The following is a 23,495-nucleotide window of genomic DNA, read 5'->3' on the forward strand; positions in this document are numbered from 1 at the left end:
TAAGTACTGACTTAACTTAACTAAAATAAACTAAAAGGGCCAACCCTGAAATGTACTGAAGTAAAAAAAAATTGCCATCCGTGCGCGTTAAAAAAATTAAATAGCATTTTGATTTCTTTTGGAATTTGCCGTCATTTTTTTTCTTAGCCTTTTAACTCATTTACTCCCCAAAACTTAAATAAATATGTTCTATTGTAAATATTACCATGCTGTCAAAGACATATTTATACATTTTTTAAAATGTTTTTTTTATGCTAAAGCATACAGAAAGCTTTGATGCAGCCTCTGAACTGAAGAGAACACTTAAAGCAATGGTAGTTATTACAAAAACGGCCACCGGGTGACAGCAGAGTATAAGAGATTAGCCATGTTGCAACAAGCTGTTTTAAACACATTTGTGAATAATGATGAAACTTAGATATATTCTAATTCTAATTGCTACAAAACGGAAACAGATAGAAATATTTTTCCTATTGAAAGAAGAGACTCTTAATCTTTCTTTTGGTATGTTCCATGTTTTGATAGCAATAGAACACAATATTCCGTGAGCTTTGCAAAATCAGTCAAAATCCAGTAAAACCGCCGGGAGCGAAGGGGGTTGCTTCAGTCAAAATGGCTGCCAGTGAATGAGTTAATGAACTAGAAAATGTATCTGATGGTCTTCAAACTTTGCACGTTTCATCTAAAGATATTTAAGATGAAAACGTTTTATTTCATCGTATACTGTTGCCGTGGCGATGCGCTGTTTACCACAGTTTGAACGTTAAAGCTGCGCTTAAATGCAAGATAATAAACTACTTCAATAATGATTTAATTAAATTGTTTTGCACAAATAAACTTTTAGAACTTCTTTTAGGTATTGTTTTTAAATGCAAATGATGATAAAAAAAAAAGGTTTGAACCACTGCAACAGTTTGAATGGTTGTTTCTTTTTTTCATATAACTTTATTGAACAATTGTAAACAGATTACACAAACCAATTGTAAACATGACACAAACACGTTATTAATATAGAACAAAGAAGCAGGGGGATTTTTAAAATAAAAACATTAAAAAAAAAAAGCATAAAGCCGCAGTTCTCATCGTTTTCTTGTTGATAGACCTCAATATAGTATTCATGTGTTGTTTGGTTTCCATTTCAAAAACTAAAACAACGGTTTTGAATGACTAACTTTGGATTTGTGTATATGAAATTTTGCCAATTTTGTTTATAAGAATTTAATTTTATTTTATTATGTTCACTATCATTATTACAGAAACCAAACAGTACATTTTTCCACAAAAGAGTTAGAATGTTGGGTTCGTTGGTTGTTTGTCTACCACTAGAGGGCGGCAATGTCCCACTAGGGGTACGTGTACCACACTTGAACAAATCCATATTTGGCCACCATTTTGTCTTCAGGCACCAGGACTCCAAAAGAAGGCGCCCGAACGACTTCCGCCCCAACTACCACCACCAGGGACGCGACGGCCCCTCTCAGGACTTCCGCCGGATGCCGGAACACCGGCCCGGCCTTCCGCCGGCCCAAGACCACTACAGCAGATCTTTCCACCCGGACAAACCCCCGCCGCTGGACCCGCGCTCCCCGCAGGCCCAGAAGTCCCCGCATGACTCTCGCTCTTCGCCAACGGACCCCAACGTCCCGGCCGAGCCCGCCTGGAACAACAGGAAGACTTAAGACTTTGGAACTGGACTCGTCATAAGCGGAATGCAAGCAAGACAGTGTTGTCCTCAAAGACAAGTGAATGGACACTGTGGATAGGATGCTTAGTCCCATGGACTACTTTCATAGGGTGGATTTAGGACGCAATGAACTATGGACTGACCTTTAAGTGCCTGATCCCCCTTTTTTTTTTTCTTTTGAGACCACAAGGAGGACTTTTGTTGATTTCTGCGTGTTTAGCTTTAAAAATCATTGGACAATGTGAGTACAAAAGAATGTGCTGTTTGTTAAGAGTTGCAAAGGGGAAGATAATTTTCCCCCCAAAATTTCCATGCACAATTTTGGAACTATTGCAAAAAAATAATAATAATCATCATTTTCATGGGAATTAATTGGAAATTGAGGTTAACTGAAGGGAGATGAATTGTATTATGTTCAGGAATAATTATCGAAAACTGGCAAGTTGGGGCGCTCGTCAGTCAAGATAGCAAAATTGTCGTTTTAATCAGGATATGTTGCTCAAAAATCATTTAGCCCCAATCTATATCATGTTAAAATTCCTATTAAGACTCAACCTTTAATTTCATAAATTCCTTGTTTATTGAAGGTTTTCCTATTTCCGGAGCGGTGTCAGCATAAAGGGCAAATGCTACCGCTCAATATGTTTGATCGTTTTCGGTCAACTATTTCATCTCTTGAACCAAAACAAGCAAAAGAGAGCCCGTTACTCACTTGCACACTTAATTCCCGTGGAAAACTCGTTCCCGAAATTTTGCAACTCTGGCATTTGTTGCAAAATGCTGGCCAAAGACTATTGAGGACCAAAACTGCCCAAATTAAAAATAAATAAATGAATAAATGTGGAAATTTAAAAACGGATATAAAAAATAAAATTCAAAAATTAATAAAAAAAATTGTATTTAAAAATTAGATTAAAAAAACTAAATATACAAATAAAAATAAAAAATATATATAAATGGAATTAAATATCAATCAATAAATAAAAGCGCTCTACTCTCACATTTATTTCATGCTGCAGACGCTCTGTCAGGTCGAAATTTTATTCAAATAAGGGGGCGGTCCAAAGCGTGACAAAATAATGTTAGGGATATATATATAAATATATATATATATATATATATATATATATATATATATATATATATATATATAGGGTTAGGGTTTGGTTTATATCCATTTTTATTTTCACTTATAATCATTTATTTCTTTAAAATGTTGGCAGTTTTGGTCCTCTATCAAAGACTGCAATCGTGGAAAAGTCAAGGATGCTACTACGTTATTAGAAAAGAAATCTAGATGAACAAGCCTTACTTGTTTGTAGTTAACAAAGCCATCATTTCTGCATCAAGTAAGAGGCACATTTTTTCCCGCATTGATTGGGACTCGAAGCAAAATCATTTTTAAAGCTACTGGGGGAAGGCAGCGATGAAATTGAAATGGAAGCAGCAGTATTTATTGCATCATAACACAAACAAATTTTTCCCTCACAGTATTAATGAATGCACGTGTGATTGTATGCGCTTCATGGACTTTCTGCGCCATTTTAAGGACGTTCACTCCCAGTGCCAAATGCGGCCCTCCATTTTGTTTCGCATATTAATCGGGTTTGTGCCTTATTGTATGGGGCAGTTCAGTATAGTGTCGCGGTACTTGCGCACGACTTGCTGTCGAGTATTTACATTAAGAGGGCGTTGGAGGGATTTTCCTTGTCGGAGTCTCAATTCATCTTCCTGTGCGAATGGAAATATGAATTGTCATCATGTTCATCTGAAGTCCTTGAGTTGTTGGAGTACTTGGCAAAAAAAATGGAAAACTGTAATCACAAATGTAACTTCCCTTTCAAAAAGTCCCATCATGATCATTAAGTTAAAATATATTTATCTGAATTGTATTTAAAAGACAACTTGCAAATTCTTGTTTAATTCCCATTTTAAAAAAATCCCAGAATTGATTGAGCAAATCGAATCAAATTTGTTAGCAAGCCAACCAAAATGTTTGGAATGAGTTTCTTTGATGGAACGCTGGGAAATGGCCACACTGAGCTTAAAACTTCCTGTGTCTTTTCATGGCTTCTTGAAACTTTTTTTTGTTTGTTTCGTTTTTTGTGGGTCTTCTCATGCTGACCAAATTTCACGTGGTTCAAAATGCTACGATCAATTTGTATGTCAACTTTCACAAGAATGAAAATGCTGGCTTGAGGTTTCGAGTATAGAAAGTTGCTAAATTTGAAAGTGGGTTATTGCACTCTCCAACACATTGCATAAAAATGTCCCTAATATATAAGAAATGTAATTTAAGAAAAAGTCACATTTTAAGGACGTACTAGTATGGAATGGCTCGAAATGAAAACTGGTGAAGGGACCATGTGTCAAAGTGGTAATCATCTTGTATTCTGTGTGTTAGAAATACAAAGAAAAAGTGTTTTCTCCTCCTCCTCCTCCTCCTCTTCTTCTTCTTCCTCCACCACGTCAGGCAACCAGTCCTTGTATGATATGTTCTCAAAAAAAAGTCGAAATAATTTATATTTGTGACAACAACCACTCTTGAGAAATGTACTTGTACAAATGTTTGGACATATGTAATAAATTTGTTACACAAAAGAGTTTGAGTCCACTTCCGTCTAATATGAATAAATAGCGTACAATTAAAACGTGAAATTCAGACAAATGTAGAATGAATGAAAATATTTGATCAACTATTGCAAGGAAATAAATTGAGATACTGTCGGCTGTGTGTGGCCTGGTGTGCACGTTTTGACCACCAGGGGGCATTACAGGCATGTATATAAACAGATGGTCACGACAGCTCATTAAGCTGCAGTAATATTATTCGAGGATAAACTTTGCTTGTGAGTATTGTATATTTTAATGTTGGTCAGGATAGTGGCACTTTTTTTTTTGGGGCTCGCATTTGGTGTAAAAATAATTGGGCAGTCCGTTTTGCTGGCTTTAAAGGTGGAATTAGCCAATTTAATGAAGATGTCACTTTATGTTGCAATTGACAACACAAATACAATATTTGTTTGAGTCTAATATTTTATGTATGTATATTTATTTGTTAAACCGTTATGATTGTTTGAATTCTATTAAATCCGGGTGAAATGATTTAAAGAATATTTTATAAACATTTACTTCCGGTTTGGGTCACTCAATTACTTCCTGTTTGGATATGATTGATCGAGAAAGACGACGGCAACTCCTTGTGGGTTACAAGACGCACACGGTATGTTATATTATATTTTGTTTATTGAATGTTTGAGTCAAGGAGATGATTGTAAATATATCATACATGTATGCTCGAGTGCTATGTGATGTCCCACCTGTATAAAAGTGTCCAAAATAGTGACGAAAGGGACGAAGAAAAAAAAAAGATCAATGACCGACTGGCATTTTGTTTTGTGTGTGTGTGTAAAACGTTCACCTCTGGTAAAAAAAATAAAAAATAAAAAAGGGAAAAAAAGTTGGCAACCAACCACTGCCTGTTTTCTTTTGTGTGCATACTATTATTATTTCCTCAAATAGTAGCTAACATACTTGGGGAAAAAAACGTTTAAAGGCCACCACATGCCTTTCAGTGTCTTCCAACATCCGGTAGGGGGCAGCAGAAGACTAACACACGTGCAAAGTCACAACAGAGACCAGCAGTTCACTAACGAGACATTTCTTTTATTCAATAAATAATTGACATTATAAACAGCTGGTGTGTGTGGCACCACTTTTTTTTTTTTTTTTTTTTTACATACAGTTTGATCTATTGGGGCATTTCCCAGTTTTTTATTATTATTATTATATTTATTCCTTTTAAATTTCAAACAACATCAACAACAACACAAGAGCTGGATAAAAACATAAAGTGCATTCATTTGGCAATCATGAGCAGCGCAAAACACAAAAGCTGAAGATCGTGTTGTGTGCTGTTCATATCTCTGCACAAAAAAAAAAAAAAATCTCTTAAAATAATATTTCACATTCACAGTAAGTCAAATCAACACAACTCACACATGCTTTATGTACAAATCTCACATCAGCTACTATAAAAGTCACAATACAAACCACATTTACAAACACAAGATTCCGATTCCACATTACAATCACTTAAACTGCGTCACTGCTCTCGTCAAAGCACCCCCCCCCCCAAAAAAAAAAGAAAAGAAAGAAAATCCAAAAAGGCGGGCAGCAGTGACAAATACTTCAGTGTTGAAATCAAACAAAGACGAATACGAGCGAGCACAGCGGAGAGCTCGCGTTGAAATCGGGACTAAATGCGGCTCGTACTCGCTAAATTCTCTGCTTGCTCGACGGACACTTGCAAAGATGTTGGCACGGAGGCTTGTTGCTTTGGCAAAGACTCAAGCCCTCATATTATATCACTTGCACGTGAATGATGCTTCTTTTTTCTTTTTTTACATGTATTTCCTCAAATAGTGACCTCGGTTCCGACACACGCCGTGTTTCCGGTGACCCCCGCCAAAAATATGTTGCGTCTTTCAAATGAAGCGCCTTCTAACGTCATAGCTATGAGATTCATTTTTCAAAAATCATTTCCAGTCGAATATACGTTTTGTAGAAACTTTATTTGGACGTAACGCATTCAGTGCGTCGTGACGTAAAATGGCGGCCGTCTCTCTGCCGAGCAATGTGAAGAAAGCAAGGTACGCCTCGTAGCGTTCCTAAAGGGACGATCAAAACTCTTGAATGTGTCTGCTGAATGACGAGAGCGCGGCGTTGGCGAGGTTGACTCTACCGGTCGCATGTTGTTTCTTTAGGAACGCTACGATAGACGTTTCGCGTTGCTCGGCGGACAGCCAGCCGCCATTTTACGTCGCCGCGCGCTGAATGCGTTGCCACGTAAGTAACATTGGCGGCGTACGTCCAAATAAAGTTTCGACAAAACGTATTCAACTGGAAACGATTTTTGAAAAACAACAACCAAATAAATTATATAGAGCTAACTTGTCATTATAGTCGAGTTGAAGGTGGATTTGTTTTCATTTTGGCAGAAAATCTGTACAGAAATGGTCATTTTTAACACATACTGCAAATTCCCTTTATTCACAATAATGGTTACTTGAGTGATTGCTTGCCACATCATTTTCCATGACTTTTTTTATTTTATTTTTCTTCAATCAGTTCTGAACTATAACCGAATTTTAGTGTTGTAAGTTAAAAGTAACAATTTGACAATTTGGGTTCAGTTGTCCTGTAAAAAAGAGCTGCTTTGTGGCCCTCAATGTCATTATTCTTGCTCAAATCTGCACCAAAATTGCAAAGTTGCTAATGTTGAGATATTGCAAGCATATTTATTTATTTTTTAAATAAATAGATTAAAAGTTGAACAATACTCTACAGTGAACCTCCCGCAGATTTTGTGAGATTTAAGTCGACGGGCAAATTCGTATATGTGCACAAAATGAGGTCAACTGGAAGTGAGACGGCTTATTTCATTAAGAGCAAGAAGAAGGGGCGGAAAAGGTCCCCAACTAAGCTCACGTAATGCTCGTTGCCACCGAGCTGACAATTAAATACCTGTGAGTGTTGTTTGTATGCTTCGTCCTCTGAGGGGGAACCAGAACGACAAGGTGGCCCATGACAAAAAATGAGTTTGAAACCGTGAACAAAAGCTCTCATTGTTGTCCTTTCTCGGGCTTTCCTTACTTGGCTTGAACGGACGATCCACAGAAATCCATCAAACGTCCCAAAAAGTCCAGTGAGCGTAATCCCGTTTCCAAGTCCTTGTGAGGAAAACGTGAGCCTACGATCCAAGAGAGTTGCAAAATTTATGGGAATTTTCAGAGCTAGAAACTTGATGTGGAAATTTGGGGAGATAAATGACAAGTTTACAAAATTGGCTCGGGGAAATTATACGTTGACATAATCACCGGAATGCCCTCGTATGTGAGCAAGGAGAGCTCTCTATTTTGCATGGATGTTTGCTTATGACACAACAAAGCTGAAATCAGAGGATTTGGCCCAATTTTTTTTTTAAAATGACTCCAAACGATTACTCTATTATTAAAATAGTTGTCGATTAATTTGATCATCGATTAATCGATTCATTGTGACAGCTCTATTGATATGATGTAATCTGAGGATATGCTGTAATCTGAGGATTTGGACAATTTTAAATAAAAAATGACTCCAAACGATTACTCGATTATTAAAATAGTTGTCGATTAATTTGATAATCGATTAATCGATTCATTGTGACAGCTCTATTGATATGCTGTAATCTGAGGATTTGGACAATTTAAAATAAAAAAATGGCCCTAAACGATTACTCGATTATTAAAATAAGTGTTGACTAATTTGATAATCGATTAATCGATTCATTGTGACAGCTCTATTGATATGCTGTAATCTGAGGATTTGGACAATTTAAAATAAAAAAATGGCCCTAAACGATTACTCGATTATTAAAATAAGTGTCGACTAATTTGATAATCGATTACTCGATCAATTTCGACAGCACTAGTTGATATGCTGAAATCAGAGGATTTGGACAATTTAAAAAAAAAAAAAAAAGGCTCCAATCGATGACTCAATTAATAAAACAGCTGTCGATTAATTTGATCATTGAACAATCGGTTAATTTTGACACCTCCACACCAAAACGTCAATTCCCAGTTCAAGTTTCAATGTGGCATATTTCCACAATCCCCACGGAAATTGACCGGAAAACGATTTGCAACCCTCCAAAGTGGCTATAGAGCAAGCGTGGCGCACAAGAGGACGGCGAGGAGGTTGAGCGGGAAGTGTTTGCCGGGCGTGCGCGTTGCGGCGCGGCTGGCGAAGGCGTCCTTCTCGAAGATGTGATAGCGCTTGCTGTTGGAGTGCAGCATCTTCACGTCCTCCAGGGCGTAGTAGGCGGCCAAGGTGAAGTTGATGTCGCCGGACGAGAGGAGGTCGAAGACGCACGACTGGAAGTACAGATCCTCCACGGGCAGACGCTCCTTGCACTTGGCCTTGGCCGACTGGTAGGTGAACCTCCCGGCGCCGGCGCCACCGCCGGCGCCGGACGGGCTCCGGACATTTTTGAAATCGATGCGCTGGTTGGCGGGGCAGCCGTGCAGACACAGGTACAAGTCCTGGTTGTCGTCCTCCTCCACCGAGCGCACCACCTCCTCGGGCATGCGCACGGCGAAGGTCAAGTAGCGGCCCACCTGCCGCACCACCACCGTGGTGCCGATATAGCGGGCCTGGATCTCCACGTGCTGGCCGGGAACCTTTTCCACCACGCGGAGGGCGTTGGCGCCGTGGCGCTCGCCGCCGTTCTTGGAGCCGTCGGCGAAGGCGGCCGGGAGCTCGTCCGTCTCGGCGTGATACATCTTCTGGTCCACGCACTCCTGGAAGTTCTTGAAGATGATTGTCAGCTGCAAAAGACAAAAAAAACAAAACAAAACAAAAAAAAATTATTTGCTGGGTTTTCCTGAGATCTCCGGGGCCACCATTTTTCATCAGCGCTACTTAGGACCACACATTTCTTAACCAGACGTTTTGATAATAATACAATTTGAAATGTTATATATTCAATGATATAATTGAAACAAACAAAAAATAACCGCATACAAATGAACATTCAAAAGGTGGCACAAAATTGCTGAACAAGAAATCAACAATTAATAATTAAGTGCAAGAATTCATTTTGTACATTTTTTCACAAAATTCGCCCAAAATGTTTGTATAATTGTATAATTGTAGTATGTTTGTGCTGCATGTCATCAAATTATTCGGTCTACTCACGTTGTACTATATATAGGGCAGCGCATGACCCAGTGTAAAAAGATATGACCGCCATCTAGTGGTGATTGGTGATGTTACAACTACCATTAAGCCGTGCATATTAGCAGTTTGCAATCGCATATTCGTGGAATCATTTTTTTTGTTCATGTTTAGGAGTTCCCTCCCCTGTTTTTTGTGGAAAACGTACATTGGGAAAAAAATAATGTTTGGGTTAAAAAATGTTTTTGCTCAACATTTTTTCTGTTGACGACGACTTGGCTAGCTGTGACGAGGACGACCTGGCTAGCTGCGACGACGACGACCTGGCTAGCTGTGACGACGACGACTTTACTAACTGTGACGACGACGACCTGGCTAGCTGTGACGACGACAACCTGGCTAGCTGTGACGACGACGACCTGGCTAGCTGCGACGACGACGACTTTGCTAGCTGTGACGACGACGACCTGGCTAGCTGCGACGACGACAACCTGGCTAGCTGTGACGACGACGACTTGGCTAGCTGTGACGACGACGACTTTGCTAGCTGTGACGACGACGACCTGGCTAGCTGCGACGACGACAACCTGGCTAGCTGTGACGACGACGACTTTGCTAGCTGTGACGACGACGACTTTGCTAGCTGTGACGACGACGACCTGGCTAGCTGCGACGACGACAACCTGGCTAACTGTGACGACGACGACCTGGCTAGCTGTGACGCGGACGACTTGGCCAGCTGTGACGACGACGACTTGGCTAGCTGTGGCAAAGGCTACTTGGCGGTGACAAAGGCACTTTGTGGACGTGGTTAGACAAAAAGGAGACCAGGGAAGAAACCAAGAACACAAGACAAAAAACACCACAGACAAAAACAACAAGAACACCCATAACAAACAAAAACCCAACGGCCACAGAACTGCAACATGACAACTCAAAATCAAAATATATTCAACTGTAGAGCTTCCACACTAAATAATAACGTCTCACTGAAAGGAAAGTTCTTCAGCGTTTGTGTGCCATGTGGTCCACCCAGCCTTCGTGTCACATTTCAGCGAGCTCAACGTGGGGGAGCGAGCGTGAGGCCAAGGTAAACGCCCTCCCAAATTAAAAAAAAAAGAAGAAGAAGAGAGACGAGAGACGAGAGAGAGAAGCCAGCCGTCTGAGCAATGTGTAAAAACGCGGCCTCAGTGTGCAGACACAAAGACGAGCCATTCATGGCGTTGCAAAACCTGCCAGTGAACCCCACAACTATGCCGCGGGGCGTGGCGTCGGGTGCTGAGCCGCATGTACACCGCCGCTAATGAAGCCAGACCGCTCAGCATCGAGGACACTGACGACTCGTTGTCACCGGCGATGGCGATGGCAGCAAGTGGAATAAGTCACTCCAAAAAGATTGGAAGAGGAGACGCGGTGCGAATGACTTGTTATTGCAGCGCAGCCTGCCAAGACGCTTTTACGTGCGCTACATTGCTGGGCTAATGCTGATCTCTTAACAGATTGTTTGCACAGGTGCCTTTTGGCCCCGCTGCCTTGTTTTCCTTTTGTCCACACTCAAGTCTCTGCTGCTAAAAGAAAAGAAGACAAAAAAAAAAACCCTTCAAAAAGCTAAAACGAGAAGCCTAAATGCTGCGTAATGGAGGATCATTAAGAAACGTTTGATGAGTGATAATGATTCCACCGCACGACGTGATTGGACAAGTTGTGTTATGATAGACTGGAAAGTACACAAAGCCTGCAATGATTTGCTTGAGAATCTCGAGCGACTCGGCGGACATTTCGACCGAGGGACATTTCTCATGCAGCTTACTCGACGCTGCGGAAACGATTTAAGAGCGCAAAGATGATTGAGCTTGGCGAGGAGATGCTTGCGAACGTGCGGACGTGTGGACTTCACGCCAAAGGAAAAAGTCCAAACTGTTGAAATGCAACACACAAATGAAGAACGCTCATAAAGATCGAAGAGGGCTTTTTTTATAAGCATCCATTTTCTAAAGCGTACATAACTTGTCTCGGGACGTCACGATTAACGGCTACGTCGTGATATTAAAATTGATGCGATATCGTTGTCGTCAAGTTACAAAAAAAGCAGCGCAATCATATCATGATAATCGCATTGCGAGGTTCTTACCGTGATAATATCACATCGTGACCTTCTGATATCATTACATCACTAATCGTGTCTATTGCAAATATCCCCGCGTTTGCACTTAAATCTGTGGATTTATTGTATCGATAGACCGATGTGGTTTTTCAGTTTATTTGGACACAATATTATTTCACTAATATTGGCGTCAAAAATACAAACTCCAACGCTTTAACTTTGTGGAAATTATCTTAGACAATAGACATGTCAGTTCTAAAATTCTAACCAAAAGTTCAGGTCATCAGCATTTCTTAAAAAAATTAAAAATAAATGCTTTCTTCAGGAAATGAAGTTTTCCAAAATTTCAAAATAACCTAAATGTTCAGAGGTGACAAATCCAGTCCAGAAAGTTGAAACCCTGCCACAATTTGATTTTAACCCCAGGTGCTAGCTAGCTAGCTAGCTCCATTGGTGCTCGTTTACCTGCTAGGGAGCTAGCTAGCTAGCATCAGGGGCTAAAGCCAAACTGTCGCATTTAGCCCCAGGTGCTAGCTAGCTAGCTCCATTGGTGCTTGTTTACCTGCTTTTTTCTTTTTATTGAACAAACGATAATACAGAACAGTAAAACAACAGCCAGGGGGAGACAAATGCACGGGAAAATAAACTTTTACAAAAATATATTATACCGCTCACATAAACACAAAGTTTTACTTGCTTTCTTGTTTGTGGAGTGTTCATTTTCAAACATGAAAAAATAGGTGCTCATTTACCTGCTAGGGAGCTAGCATGCTAGCGAGCTTGCTAGCATCACGGGCTAAAGCCAAATTGTGGCAGGGTTTTTACTTTCTGGACCTGGATTTGCCACCTCTGGAAATGTTGAACCAATAATCGACACGGGCGATAATTGGTCTACCCCTATTTTGTAGTGATCATTTATTTATGTTTTTACAGCATACCTACTTAATGTAATGCCCGTGCAGATGGGAAAGGAGAGCCACACACAACTTGCCATGTCACCCCACAAAGCCCCGCCTCTTAAAGGCACGTATTTGTTTAGTGAGGCTCTGTGAATTAGATTTACTGTGACTAACTCTTTGATCATTCACGTCATCCTTGAAAACCTTCTAAGATCTGCCATGTTTTCATGTAATTTGACACCCGGGAAAAAGAGATACAATGCTGCCATCTGCTGGCCATGGTTAGTAGGTGTTTTGGGATTTTCACAACCCCCATTCACAAACCAGACGCACAAGACGTTGCATTGCCGATTGAGGAAAAACAAAACAAAACGTAGTTGACGACAATTGACATTATTGGCGTTATACAGTGGGCGTGTCCTTATGTCAATTGACGTTTTTTGGCGGTAAGAGTTCAAATAATAGTTTGTTGCAGCCTGAGCTCATAACTTAAGTTATGATATCTCTCAAAGACACATCAATAGTCCAATAGTGAGAAAATGGCCCCCCTCAATTGGGATAAATAAAAGGCAGCTCACCTTGCTTGTGGCCGTGGCAGAGGATCCGGGCAGCACTGGGGTGTTGGTCACCTGGACCGACAGGTACTTGTTGTGAATGAGCGGCCAGGCGCCCTCCACCTTGCACGTCTGGAAGTCGTCCCCAAAGGTCCTCAGGTGGGGGTCTCCGAAGAAGCCGCAATGCGTAAAGTTGGGCTGCGCGGCGTTGCGCGGGAAACTGCGCTCGTAGTGGCAAACCTCGGGGCCGTCCGAGCGCTCCTGGCTGTCGGGCAGCAGCGGCGGGAGCGCAGGGGCCAGCGGGGTGCGGGCGCGAGGCTGCGACGTGGGTCCCTCCTTGGAGCAGTTGTGTTGGCTCATGAGGTCCTCGATGCCATGCTGGGCCGAGTGGTACGCCAGGTCGCCTCGGCAGGTGCGCGCCGTGCGCCGCACGCAGCTGTTGTACGCGCGCAGCGCCGTGCAGAACTCCTCCTCCGGCCCCGAGTTGCTCGTGGAGGCCCAAAATTCTGAGTTGCACTTGAGGATCTTACACTGTTGGCTCACTGTTAGAAAATAAGGGCACAGACTGTTAGAATAAATGTAGATATGTTATCCCATATTTACTCTTATAGTATTGCAAAGCATGGCTCATTATCACAAGATAAGGACTGAAACATTTTGTTGTTGGAACGCCCTATAAAAAAAAATAAAAAGAGAGGGCTCGGGAGAGTGTGCCTCACACCGGGGGTCGAAGATTGTAACTGAGCACATCTCTGTCCGTTCTCCTCGCTTGTAAAAAAAATAATCGAAGTCTCTTGTCTTCCTTCCTTGTGTATTGTTTATTAAATGTTCTATGTTGACTGAACCCGACACAAACTATATGAAATCATCGTCGATACTGAACGTATTTTATCATTTCTAAACAGGGCCAGTGCCGGTTGTGGCAGGGGTCAACGTGGCATGTCGGACCCTGTGCCAGGCTACTTCCGGGGTGGCAGAAAAGCGATGGACCGTCTGACCATCGGTTAAGTCCGGATGCACGAGTGGGCTTTGACCAAAGCCAGACACCCGCCGTGACAGAAAAGTCCGTGTCTTTGCTTCCTTGCTCAAGGTCAGTTTACGTCTAAAATAAACTCAATAGACTTTATCATAATATTTGTACACAAGAAGCACTTCCAAGAGGCAGAAAAACTACTGACTGCCGCTGATCTGAATTGACAACAATAACAAAAAACTTGTTTGGTGCTGCGCTGCCAGATGTACCACAAAAAGTTCTGTTTTTTTTTTTCTCATTCAAATAAGCAGGATAACTCGAGTGGATGTTGTAAATAGTTGTGCTTTTAAAGGAGCCAATCCTCAATCGTCAAGTTTGTGGAAGACATTTTCTCACAGGTTTCGCTTGTTGTCTTTGAGTCATTTAGCCAAACATATTGACTTAACCTGCTAGTATACGACGACGCTCGTTATCCATTTCCGGTATGTCTGAATTTCCGCCACATCTATTTTTGGACTTGTTGCATCGTATACTATACTATAAACTCCTTTAACGTTTTTTTTATATCTACATTGAAAGCCATGTATGAAGTTTCTTAGATGTTGTACTTGTAAATTGTACTTTGTCATCTTCATGCCTTATTTGTTGTACTACATTCAATTTAATGAGCATTTAAAGGAAGTGGTCACTTATTAAGGAACAGGTTTTTTTACACTTGCAATATACGGTTAGCAATACAAAAAAAAAAAAGTTACTTCAGAATTTGCCTCTAGCGTCTTCTTCTTTTTTTTTTACGATGGTGACAGATAGACCATGAACATGTCATTCCAAAGAAATATGACTGCCCCATTATGTTCAACGTAAAAGTGGAGTGGTTTAGTGTTTTTACCCTTAACAGCAGTCAACTTCTATTTATTTGTTTCCTCAAGCGTCAATGAAGGTTTTACAATGGTTGTCTATTGACTTCTGTCTTCACTTTTGATGAACACTTAGGTCGACTATACTAAGTATTTTTTTAAGGTGGTGCTATATGTGTAAAACTTTTGAGAACCACTGCATTAATCTAAACTTTTATTTGAGCAAACACCTACTAAAGTAGTTTGCCGCCAATTCCATTAAAACCCATCCAGGCCGCCCCTTTACACAAAATGTTCTTCAAACATTGCGACACAGCGTTTGACTTGTGATGTATTTCGGAAGGTGGGCGTGCATAAAAACCACTATAAAGTCCCGCTTTTTAAACACAAACCACCATAAAAGACTCATCACTGTCTCCAAACGGTAACAAGATGACAATACGACAGTATAATAATCTCAACTGTCAGCGCGTTATCACCTTGTTGTTGGATGCTGAGTGACCTAAGAGCCAATATACTGATAAGAGTTTCGCAAACATCCAGAGCTGAATGAAGAAGAGTGAAAGTGTCCCAGTGCTGTCATTCATTCTGTTTATTTGACTTAAAAATGTGCTTTCGGTAGCATATTTTCTGCCATAGTAACTTTAAAAACCAGCCGGTGCCAAGTTTCTCTATAAAGGAGAAATCCTCTCACACATGCACTCACGTGCAAAATCACACACTTTTAAAATTATTTTTATAGGCAGCAATAACAACAGTTCAACATTAAGCCATCTTCTTTGGTATGAGCAAATGTTAAGTGGAAAAAAAAAGTATTAGCTTTCCATGCGCTACTGTTAAAAACCAAAAACACGCCCCCTTCCCCCAAACAAAACAAAGCAGCAAAAACATATTCTCGTTACTTTCTGACTTTACAGATCCAACAGTGATGGCAAACACTCAAAACTTGTTGCGGCAATACATTTGAAATGTTTACAATGTGTTTTCACTCTCCCTTTTTAAGCTGCTGTTTGCCTAAAACGTCACAAGGACGACCCGTCTCCAATCTCGCAACCCCGACTCAACATTTGTCGCAATTGATTGTCGCTAATTGCATAAACGCAGCAGTTAGCATTTAGTGGCTTTTACGACACTTTGGCCGATTTACAACACCTTAAGCGGCGCCAAATATTACCGCTTCAAACATAACAAAAAATGGTGGAAAGTTCCCCCTGTATGGTAAGTCCAGTAAATCCCAGGCAGTCTTTTATCACTTACAAAACGTGTATTTTATGTTTTAAAGTTTCGTCTTACCTGAAGGGAAGAGCGACACGAAGAGAGCGAGGACTCTGCACACGTCAAGCGCCGAGGGTCTGCCTCTCTTCCCCATAACCATCCATCCAGCTCGGGGTCGCCCTTCACTCCTCTGCCTGGTGGAAAGGGCGACACGGCGGGGGACAAGCTTGAGAAAAGCCCGGAAAACGAGTTTCAAGTCGGGCCTGTGCTCTCTCTCATCACTCCGCCCTCCCCGCCGGTAAGTGTACCGAAAAGTAAGCTAGCCAGCCGCGAGCAGGTCGTTTCTTTCCTTCACGGGAGGGAGAGCAGGAGGGAGCCGCAAATGTGTGTATGTCAGCCCGGGGAGAGCGAGAGGGGAGACCCGGCGAACCAATCAGTGTTCGGGCCCCCCCCCCCCCCCTTGTACGAACACCCCCCACTCACTCCACACGGTTCGAATTACACCTCAATGCGCAGGCTTGTTTCCACCGTGAGCCGCTGAAGCGTTCACAAAGCACGATGAATTCGACAACTCAAATTACTCAAACCTCACGATCACTTTTAGATTTAATGCAAGATGACTACGTATCACGGCAGAGTTGAAAATCCCTGTAAAAAGTTTGAAAGGAGGGCATTTTGAACGTTCGTGTAGTAAATGAAAATATAGGAGCTGCACTGGTAGTAAAGTGAACTAAACCAAATTCATGTTTATTTTTTCTTTATATAGTATTTGTGCGTTACACCACCATTATGGGAATGTATTAGATCGATAGATAGATAGATAGACAGGTAGTAAAGTCAAAATTTTTGTGATCGACCAATGTTTTTTTTTTCAGGGCTGATACCGATTATTAGTAGTCAAAGAGGCCGATAACCGATATTTCAAGCCAATATTAATTTGCAGTAAAAGAAAAAATATTTGTGACATTTTTTTTTTTTATTACTTTGTCTTTTAATTAAAAAGTCAGCTGCAGATGGCATTTGCTAGCTGTCTTTTTACCCCACCTGTTGCATCCCTTTGCCAGTAACAAACATATAAAGAAGAGACAGATATGTTTACAAATTATAACAAAAATTGCAGGAAGCTTCCAGGGTCATCATCATGTGTTAAGAAAATTGAAAACTAAGGAAGTAAATAGCTCCCTAAAGTTTTCTACTGTAAATAAAGTTTTCCAAAATGTCAACATAATTTCTTAATTTTAATTATTATATTTAAGTCAAATCTGTAGGGAGTTCTTAGTGTCACTGTCAGCATAATATTTTACAAAGTAAAGTGGATATTTAAATAAATCCATAAATAAAAAGTTTCTTGTGTCTTACTGAGCGACAAATTCATGCGAATGTCGCTAAACTGAGGTTTTCGTCAGGGTTCCTAAAAGGCTTCAAAATATCTTTGCGGGCGCTGAAAAACCGTCTGAACATGTTCAAAATTTCTTTGCGACGAGTAAAAACTGTCTGTGAACATCTTACAAATCCTGATGAAAACCCCAAATTTGCTATGTTCGCAAGCATTCACCGCTCGCACAAGCAAAAATACCAGCAATGCTGGCAATGGCTTATTTGCACTGGTAGTAAAAGCCATGCAAAATCACCAAAACTTTCTTTATATGAGAATTTGCTTTCAGCATAATAATAATTCTTAGTAATTGTTAATAATAATACATAGTAATTGATAGATGCAACCAATATGAAAGTCATAGAGTGTCTCACCACAATAGAAAAAATGACAAGGGAAAAAAAAAACAGTTACTGTCAACCATTTGTGAGCGTGTTTGTCATAAACCGAGCCACAAGAAGCAGCTTTTTTTTTTTGCAGGGTAATTGACACACGGGGAGGGCGCCATCAGGAGGATGTTAACATGAGAACAGGGTGTCCCGAACTTGAGGTTGGGACCCGAAAATGGTTGACGGGTCATTCTCATTGGGTCGCCAATCTTAGGTTTATGTACATTACATGTTGACGTTATGGGAATACATGATGTATTAGTAAGGAGATGAAAATGTACGGTTTAAATGTGCACCGACGCTGCGGACAGACAAAGCCTGACTGTGTCTCTCTTTTTTCTCTTGTACAAATGACATGTCAGTTTAAGTGTACTTGGGTCATGGCCGGATGTCGTTTTTCACACGGAGCAAGGAATTTCTGCCTTTACAATCCTCTCGCGTATGATGGATTTGACCTTCCCCAACCAGGGCTGAGCCGTGACACGTTTGCAACGAGGGTGGCCCGCCCGCTCAGACGCATTTCCAGCAATGTAGTCCAATTTGACGAATTGTTGTTGGCCTGAGGATGAAGACGCATTTTTTTGCTGACTTTCTCCTGGCACTTGGACATTCATCATTTTTGAGTGACACGCTTTCAACAAAGCGATGATTTGGACGACCTCAAGATCATCATTTCTGAGTAGAAAATTATAAGGTACAACGTATGTTTACATAAGTTGTTAACCATGTGGTACAGTGAGCATCTATCGAAATAGACATTTACCGTATATAAATCTGCACATTGATTTATCATTTTACACGACTGGATGATTGACAGGAAGAAGAATAATGACCAAGCGTGATCATGAATGTCATTTGACAAGCCGTATATGGATCTGAAACGAGAGTATGCACGAGAACGTGCATTTTGTACCTTCACTACAATTAGACACGGCAACATTACAAATGTGTAAAATCCTTGCATGTGTTTGACTAATTGAGAGGGAAACGAATAATTGAGATCCAATTCAAATGACACCATCGGCCTTTTAAAGCATTAATTTGTCATTTTTATGAGCGCTTAAAAGCATAATTGCCCAAATCATTTTTAAACTACTGTCGCAATATGAATACAAATGACCAATTTGCATGTCTTGCTAAAAAAAAAATTTTTTCTTTGTGTTTGTGTAGATTCTCAGTCATCCAGGTCATAGTAACCGGCAAAGGTTGAATGGAGGTAACATGATTTTTTTGCTTCTTGAATTCTTGCGCTTTTCCCAAAACGCCCAAAAATGACTTTGGCTTATTTTACTATTATCTTAATGCTATGTATATTAATCCATATTATATGTGTGTCACACTACTTGGAGGCACAGTGCAACATGTATAAGAATAAAACATCATCATCCAGTTGCTTTTATGGAGCCCGGCGTTAAATGTGCGATTCCGCCTGTAAAAATCCGCTAAGGCATTTGATATATTGACTACTGCTGCAGCGTCCACCTCGCCTTGCAGCGCTCAATGATGAACATTAACCCGAGCATGTCGAGTCAGTCAGACTAATCTCCCTGTTCCAACAGATGGCGCTTGTAAAACTCGCTGGACCTCCTCGGACCTCGACACAAACGCACATGGTGTTATGAGAACAGCCAAACCTGTCATTAAACTTCAACCTTATTGGACAGCTCGGTTATTGCTAATTGCAGCTGTCATGCTATTAGGGTTTTACGAACATGAAAATGTGCAGTGAGGCAGACAGACAGGTGGGGGTGGGTTTGGGGTGGGGGGGGGGTCGTGTGTGATTTTACTGCTCCCCCTGATTGGCTTTAGACGTGTGATGAATGGTCGAGAAATTTAAACGCTGCTCCACAGGTTTGCATTCACATTTCTAGCAGCGGCAGTTGAAATATTTTTACACCGCGGGAAGCATTACTCGCTTTGCACATGCATGTATATTTTGAATATAAGGCTGAAAGGCAAAACACGCACGAACCAACCTTGGCGACTGCATGGAGTCCTGCAGGAACCCCGAGGACGGCGGACCAGACGCAGACGACGCCGCCTGGGAAACCCCCCCCCCCCCCCCCTTCTTTTTCAAAGCAAATAAACACGTCCAGTGTCAGTAGTGTAATCCCAAATCAGACTCACTCGGCGGCTCTCTGCGCGTAAAATCCGCCAAGGTGCGCATGACGTCCAGCGTGGGAACAAAAAGTGATTCCTCCGAGTTGAGCTTCATCCGAACCGACGCGAATCACTACTTCTGCCCTTCGTCGTCGATCGACAGTCGATCGGTAAAGAGACATCATGTGGCGTTAAGTCCCACAAAGTGGCCACATCTGCGCGTTTAATCCAAATACTTTGGCGGCGGCGGGAGCAAGAAGGAAGGAGAGAGAGAGAGAGAGAGAAAGAGAGAGAGAGAGAGAGAGGCTGCAGTGCTGTCTGTGCTGCTGCGTGGCGAGGTCCGTTGTGTGGATGTTGTGAAATGGCTCGTTAGAAAGTGTGAGGGAGACAATGATCGGCGCTGCGTGACGCCGAGCCTCAGCTGCGAGGCCCTCCTAGTTCACAGCAGGCTCGGCATTCAAGTCTGGGCTCATTCTAATGATTGAGACAACTAAAAGACATCGTCGGCATCCCTTTTTAATTGATTTTTGATCAATATTGGCTTCCCTCATTTTAAGCCTTTTTGTTTGTCCTACATTCTAAGAGCTCCCAGGAACTTCAACAGATTCAATTGACAGTATAGTAGGGCTGGGTTAAAAAAAATAATAATCGAATAATACATATATCGAATCGATTTTCCTTTTCGAGCCCAATATCAATTCATAGAACCATGAATCGGTTAATCAAATATCTCTTTTCCCCCCATAAATTCTTCGGAAAATAGGATTTTAAAGGACAATTTTCTTTATCTTACTGTTTTCTCAAAATTTACCGTCCATCCATCCATCCATCCATTTTCTGTACCGCTTGTCCTCACAAGGGTCGCGGGGGTTGCTGGAGCCTATCCCAGCTGGCTTCGGGCAGTAGGCGGGGTACACCCCTGTACTGGTTGTCAGCCAATCGCAGGGCACACAGAGACGAACAACCATACTCACAATCACACCTATGGACAATTTGGAGTGTCCAATTCACCTGCCATGCATGTTTTTGGAAAAATTTACCGTTCACATTAATTTAAGAGTATTTTCTTAGATTTATGGAAGACATGCACTTTAAGACAATTCTGAATATTTTTATTGAATTGCAATTATGAAAATATTTTCATCTCATCCTTGCTGATGTCAGTGTTTGTGAAACATGTAAATGATTATATCACGTGCTACTTTCATTAATCAACGAAATCATTTGACCAGTTACTGCCTCCGCCAAATTTACATTATTAAATTAAATATTTGTGGAGTTTTTTTTATCATGTCCTTCACATTTAAGAAGAATTGATGTTCCATAATTAAGCAATACCGATTGAACTGTAGTGAATCAAATCGGGAAAAATCGAACGGAACTCTTGTGAATCGAAATCGAATCGATTGAGGAAATTAGAATCGATACCCAGCCATTCAATATAGTGGGGATTTGAGATACGAGTGACCCGGTTTGAGTTTTTCAAGATAAGAACAGTGATTTGGGTGATTGATTTTGCTTTGATTTGCGAGCAAAAAATGCTAAATGCGAGCGCTGTATGGTGACAATGAACTCAACTCACTTCACAACGAGCAGCAGTTTGACAGATAGTGAGCAATTCTTCAAAAAAGGCTTCAAGCTGTTCATCGACACTGCCAATGGAAGCTTACTGTAAAACTAAACATAAAACAGAGAGTTGCGCCTATTTAAAACAGCCACATACTGTAGCTTTGCCTGAGGAATGTGTTTTGTCAATGCTAACAAAATGCCACAGACAGGCTAGCAAATAGTATTTTGTTGCAGTGTTTTAACCCTTTAGCAACTTCTATTTGAACACAAACGGGGAGGCAACACATGCAGACTTGATATAACACTCACGCACATGTCTTCTTTATCCTCTGTGAAAAATGACTGATTACTGAGGTGATGTGATCGGCTCCAAGTACTGTCTACCCGTATGTTTGTATTATAATGTTCGAGGTGGTCAAGGCGTGCACACCAAAATGAGTGGCACAATGTCCATTGAATTGAAGGGAAAAAATCTGGAAAATACTGTTTATTTCTTTACATTCTATTTAATTATGTCTCACTCTGTTTTTGTCAAGTACAATATTAGAGAGTGCTATTTTTCACATAAAAAATACAGTACACATTTTTACAGAGGCTGGAACGAATTAATAGCTATCTATTAAATTAATTGGGAAAAGATGATTTGAGATAGACATTCTTTGAGTTACGAGCATAGTCATGGAATGAATTAAACATGTATCTCAAGGCACCATTTATTAAGTTGCCGTCAGTACTGGAAAAAAAACAAACCCAGCAGGTTAGAAGAAGACAAATTCAGCATAATGAGAATTTAATGGAGGTAAGCACATAGCAGCAGGGTGAGAGGGGTTAGAGTGGGGAGGGCCGCATAAAGGCTGCACCTGTGTTTTGGGATCAGGCTGCAAGCAGGAAAATACCACTGCTAGCCACCCTCCCCCCCCTTTCCTACTCTCCAGCCTGAACTCCTGCCCACACGGGTGGCTCTCCCGGCTCCGGTTTCTCCTCCTCTGATCAGAAAAATTCATTACGCCAGAGTGTGTGGAGATTTCCCAGCCAACTCGCTCTGCCAAGATAGAAATCAAGATGGAGGACCGAAAGGGTTTCGTATTGGGCCTTTGTTGCTTTTTTTGCCAAATACGATGCAGGAGATGCCCCATTAGTATGCAGCCACCGGGCAGCGCTTTCACATGACATCACCCTTTTGTGTATCTGGCAAGAAAGAGACCTCTGTAATTCGTTGATGTTAGCCGCGGACCTGCGTGGCCTCTCCAGATGGCCGTTGAGAGGCAGCATATTTTACGTTGATGTAAGGGAACAACATGAAAGGCTTGACACCCTAGTGTGAAACGGACGGTTTTAGAGGTGCCGGATGCTCGCCGTCTTCTCAAACACAGCTGCTGTACATGCCGCCTTGCCGGAGTTTTTGCTATTGGGCAAAACAACTGATGTGCTTTACATATAACGCGCTCATCCTGGGCATACATGTGCGAATAAAGCCTATTTCAAGGGCATTTCAGAGCCCATTTCAATATTTGTCGCCCCGTCGTTTATCTTCCTTGCAGATAACGGGTGAGAACAAAGAGCCAGTAACGTGGTGCTACCGTCAGATACGTTTCTGAAATGTCTGAAATTCAGTATATCTAAACTTTCGCAAAGCCCAAGCAATGTTATGACTGTGGATCAGGAACGGCCTGAATAGACAGTTTGAGTGGCACGTTGGCACTTCTTTGTTAGTTTTGATATGTTTGGATTTTATGTTCTCTGTTTGGAATTTAAAAGAAATACTTCCACATTTCTTCATCAAATAGCCCGCGATGAAGATTCTGACTCGGTAACTGTGAACCTGCTTTCCTTCGGTGACCTGAGATAGATGTGACGTGCTGTTTTTCCAAAAAAAAACAAAAAAACGGCCACCCGATGATTGTGATTGTCCAACTTTGAGGCGACCTACAAGGCCCTGTGCTTCATGGACGCGACCATATAAAGACATCCCTGACAGCTGGACATGAAACTAGAAACCGACTGTTCCGAGCAGTTATGAAGCTTCAGCTCCTTGTTGTCAACATTACATGTGTACA

At 41.3% G+C, this 23,495-nt stretch overlaps 2 protein-coding genes and 1 long non-coding RNA gene across 6 annotated transcripts in view; 2 read left to right on the forward strand and 1 right to left on the reverse strand.

Annotated features, from left to right (window-relative positions):
* The window catches only part of chd2 (chromodomain helicase DNA binding protein 2), a 36,012-nt gene extending 31,727 nt beyond the window's left edge, over positions 1-4,285 (forward strand). For both annotated transcript variants that reach the window (XM_086073020.1, XM_086073021.1), the window contains exon 42: positions 1,403-4,285. In XM_086073020.1, the coding sequence (XP_085929146.1) occupies positions 1,403-1,679 (277 nt within the window). In that variant the 3' untranslated portion in view covers positions 1,680-4,285. The remainder of the gene's footprint in view (positions 1-1,402) is intronic.
* Positions 4,286-4,863: 578 nt separating this feature from the next.
* LOC147174993 (uncharacterized) lies at positions 4,864-19,496 on the forward strand. 3 transcript variants are annotated; one of them, XR_015094620.1, is made up of 5 exons: positions 4,864-4,907; positions 13,866-14,050; positions 16,073-16,303; positions 18,940-18,985; positions 19,329-19,496. It is a non-coding gene; the product is annotated as an uncharacterized LOC147174993 (long non-coding RNA). The 3 variants fall into 3 exon arrangements; XR_015094622.1 differs by lacking the exons at positions 4,864-4,907; positions 13,866-14,050 and adding an exon at positions 15,911-16,008 and having other exon boundaries at positions 16,090-16,303; XR_015094621.1 differs by lacking the exons at positions 4,864-4,907; positions 13,866-14,050 and adding an exon at positions 15,940-16,008.
* On the reverse strand, positions 5,330-20,233 carry rgma (repulsive guidance molecule BMP co-receptor a). Its single transcript, XM_086074043.1, has 4 exons — positions 19,897-20,233; positions 16,084-16,199; positions 12,985-13,502; positions 5,330-9,054 (listed from the first exon to the last, which is right to left on the reverse strand). The coding sequence occupies exons 1-4, from the start codon at positions 20,052-20,054 to the stop codon at positions 8,386-8,388; spliced, it is 1,461 nt and encodes a 486-aa protein (XP_085930169.1). The 5' UTR covers positions 20,055-20,233; the 3' UTR covers positions 5,330-8,385.
* Positions 20,234-23,495: the final 3,262 nt, after the last annotated feature.

Source organism: Leptonotus elevatus, chromosome 4 (genome assembly GCF_054856555.1).
Source record: "Leptonotus elevatus isolate MCC_2025b chromosome 4, RoL_Lele_1.0, whole genome shotgun sequence".
Lineage (NCBI taxonomy): Eukaryota > Metazoa > Chordata > Actinopteri > Syngnathiformes > Syngnathidae > Leptonotus > Leptonotus elevatus.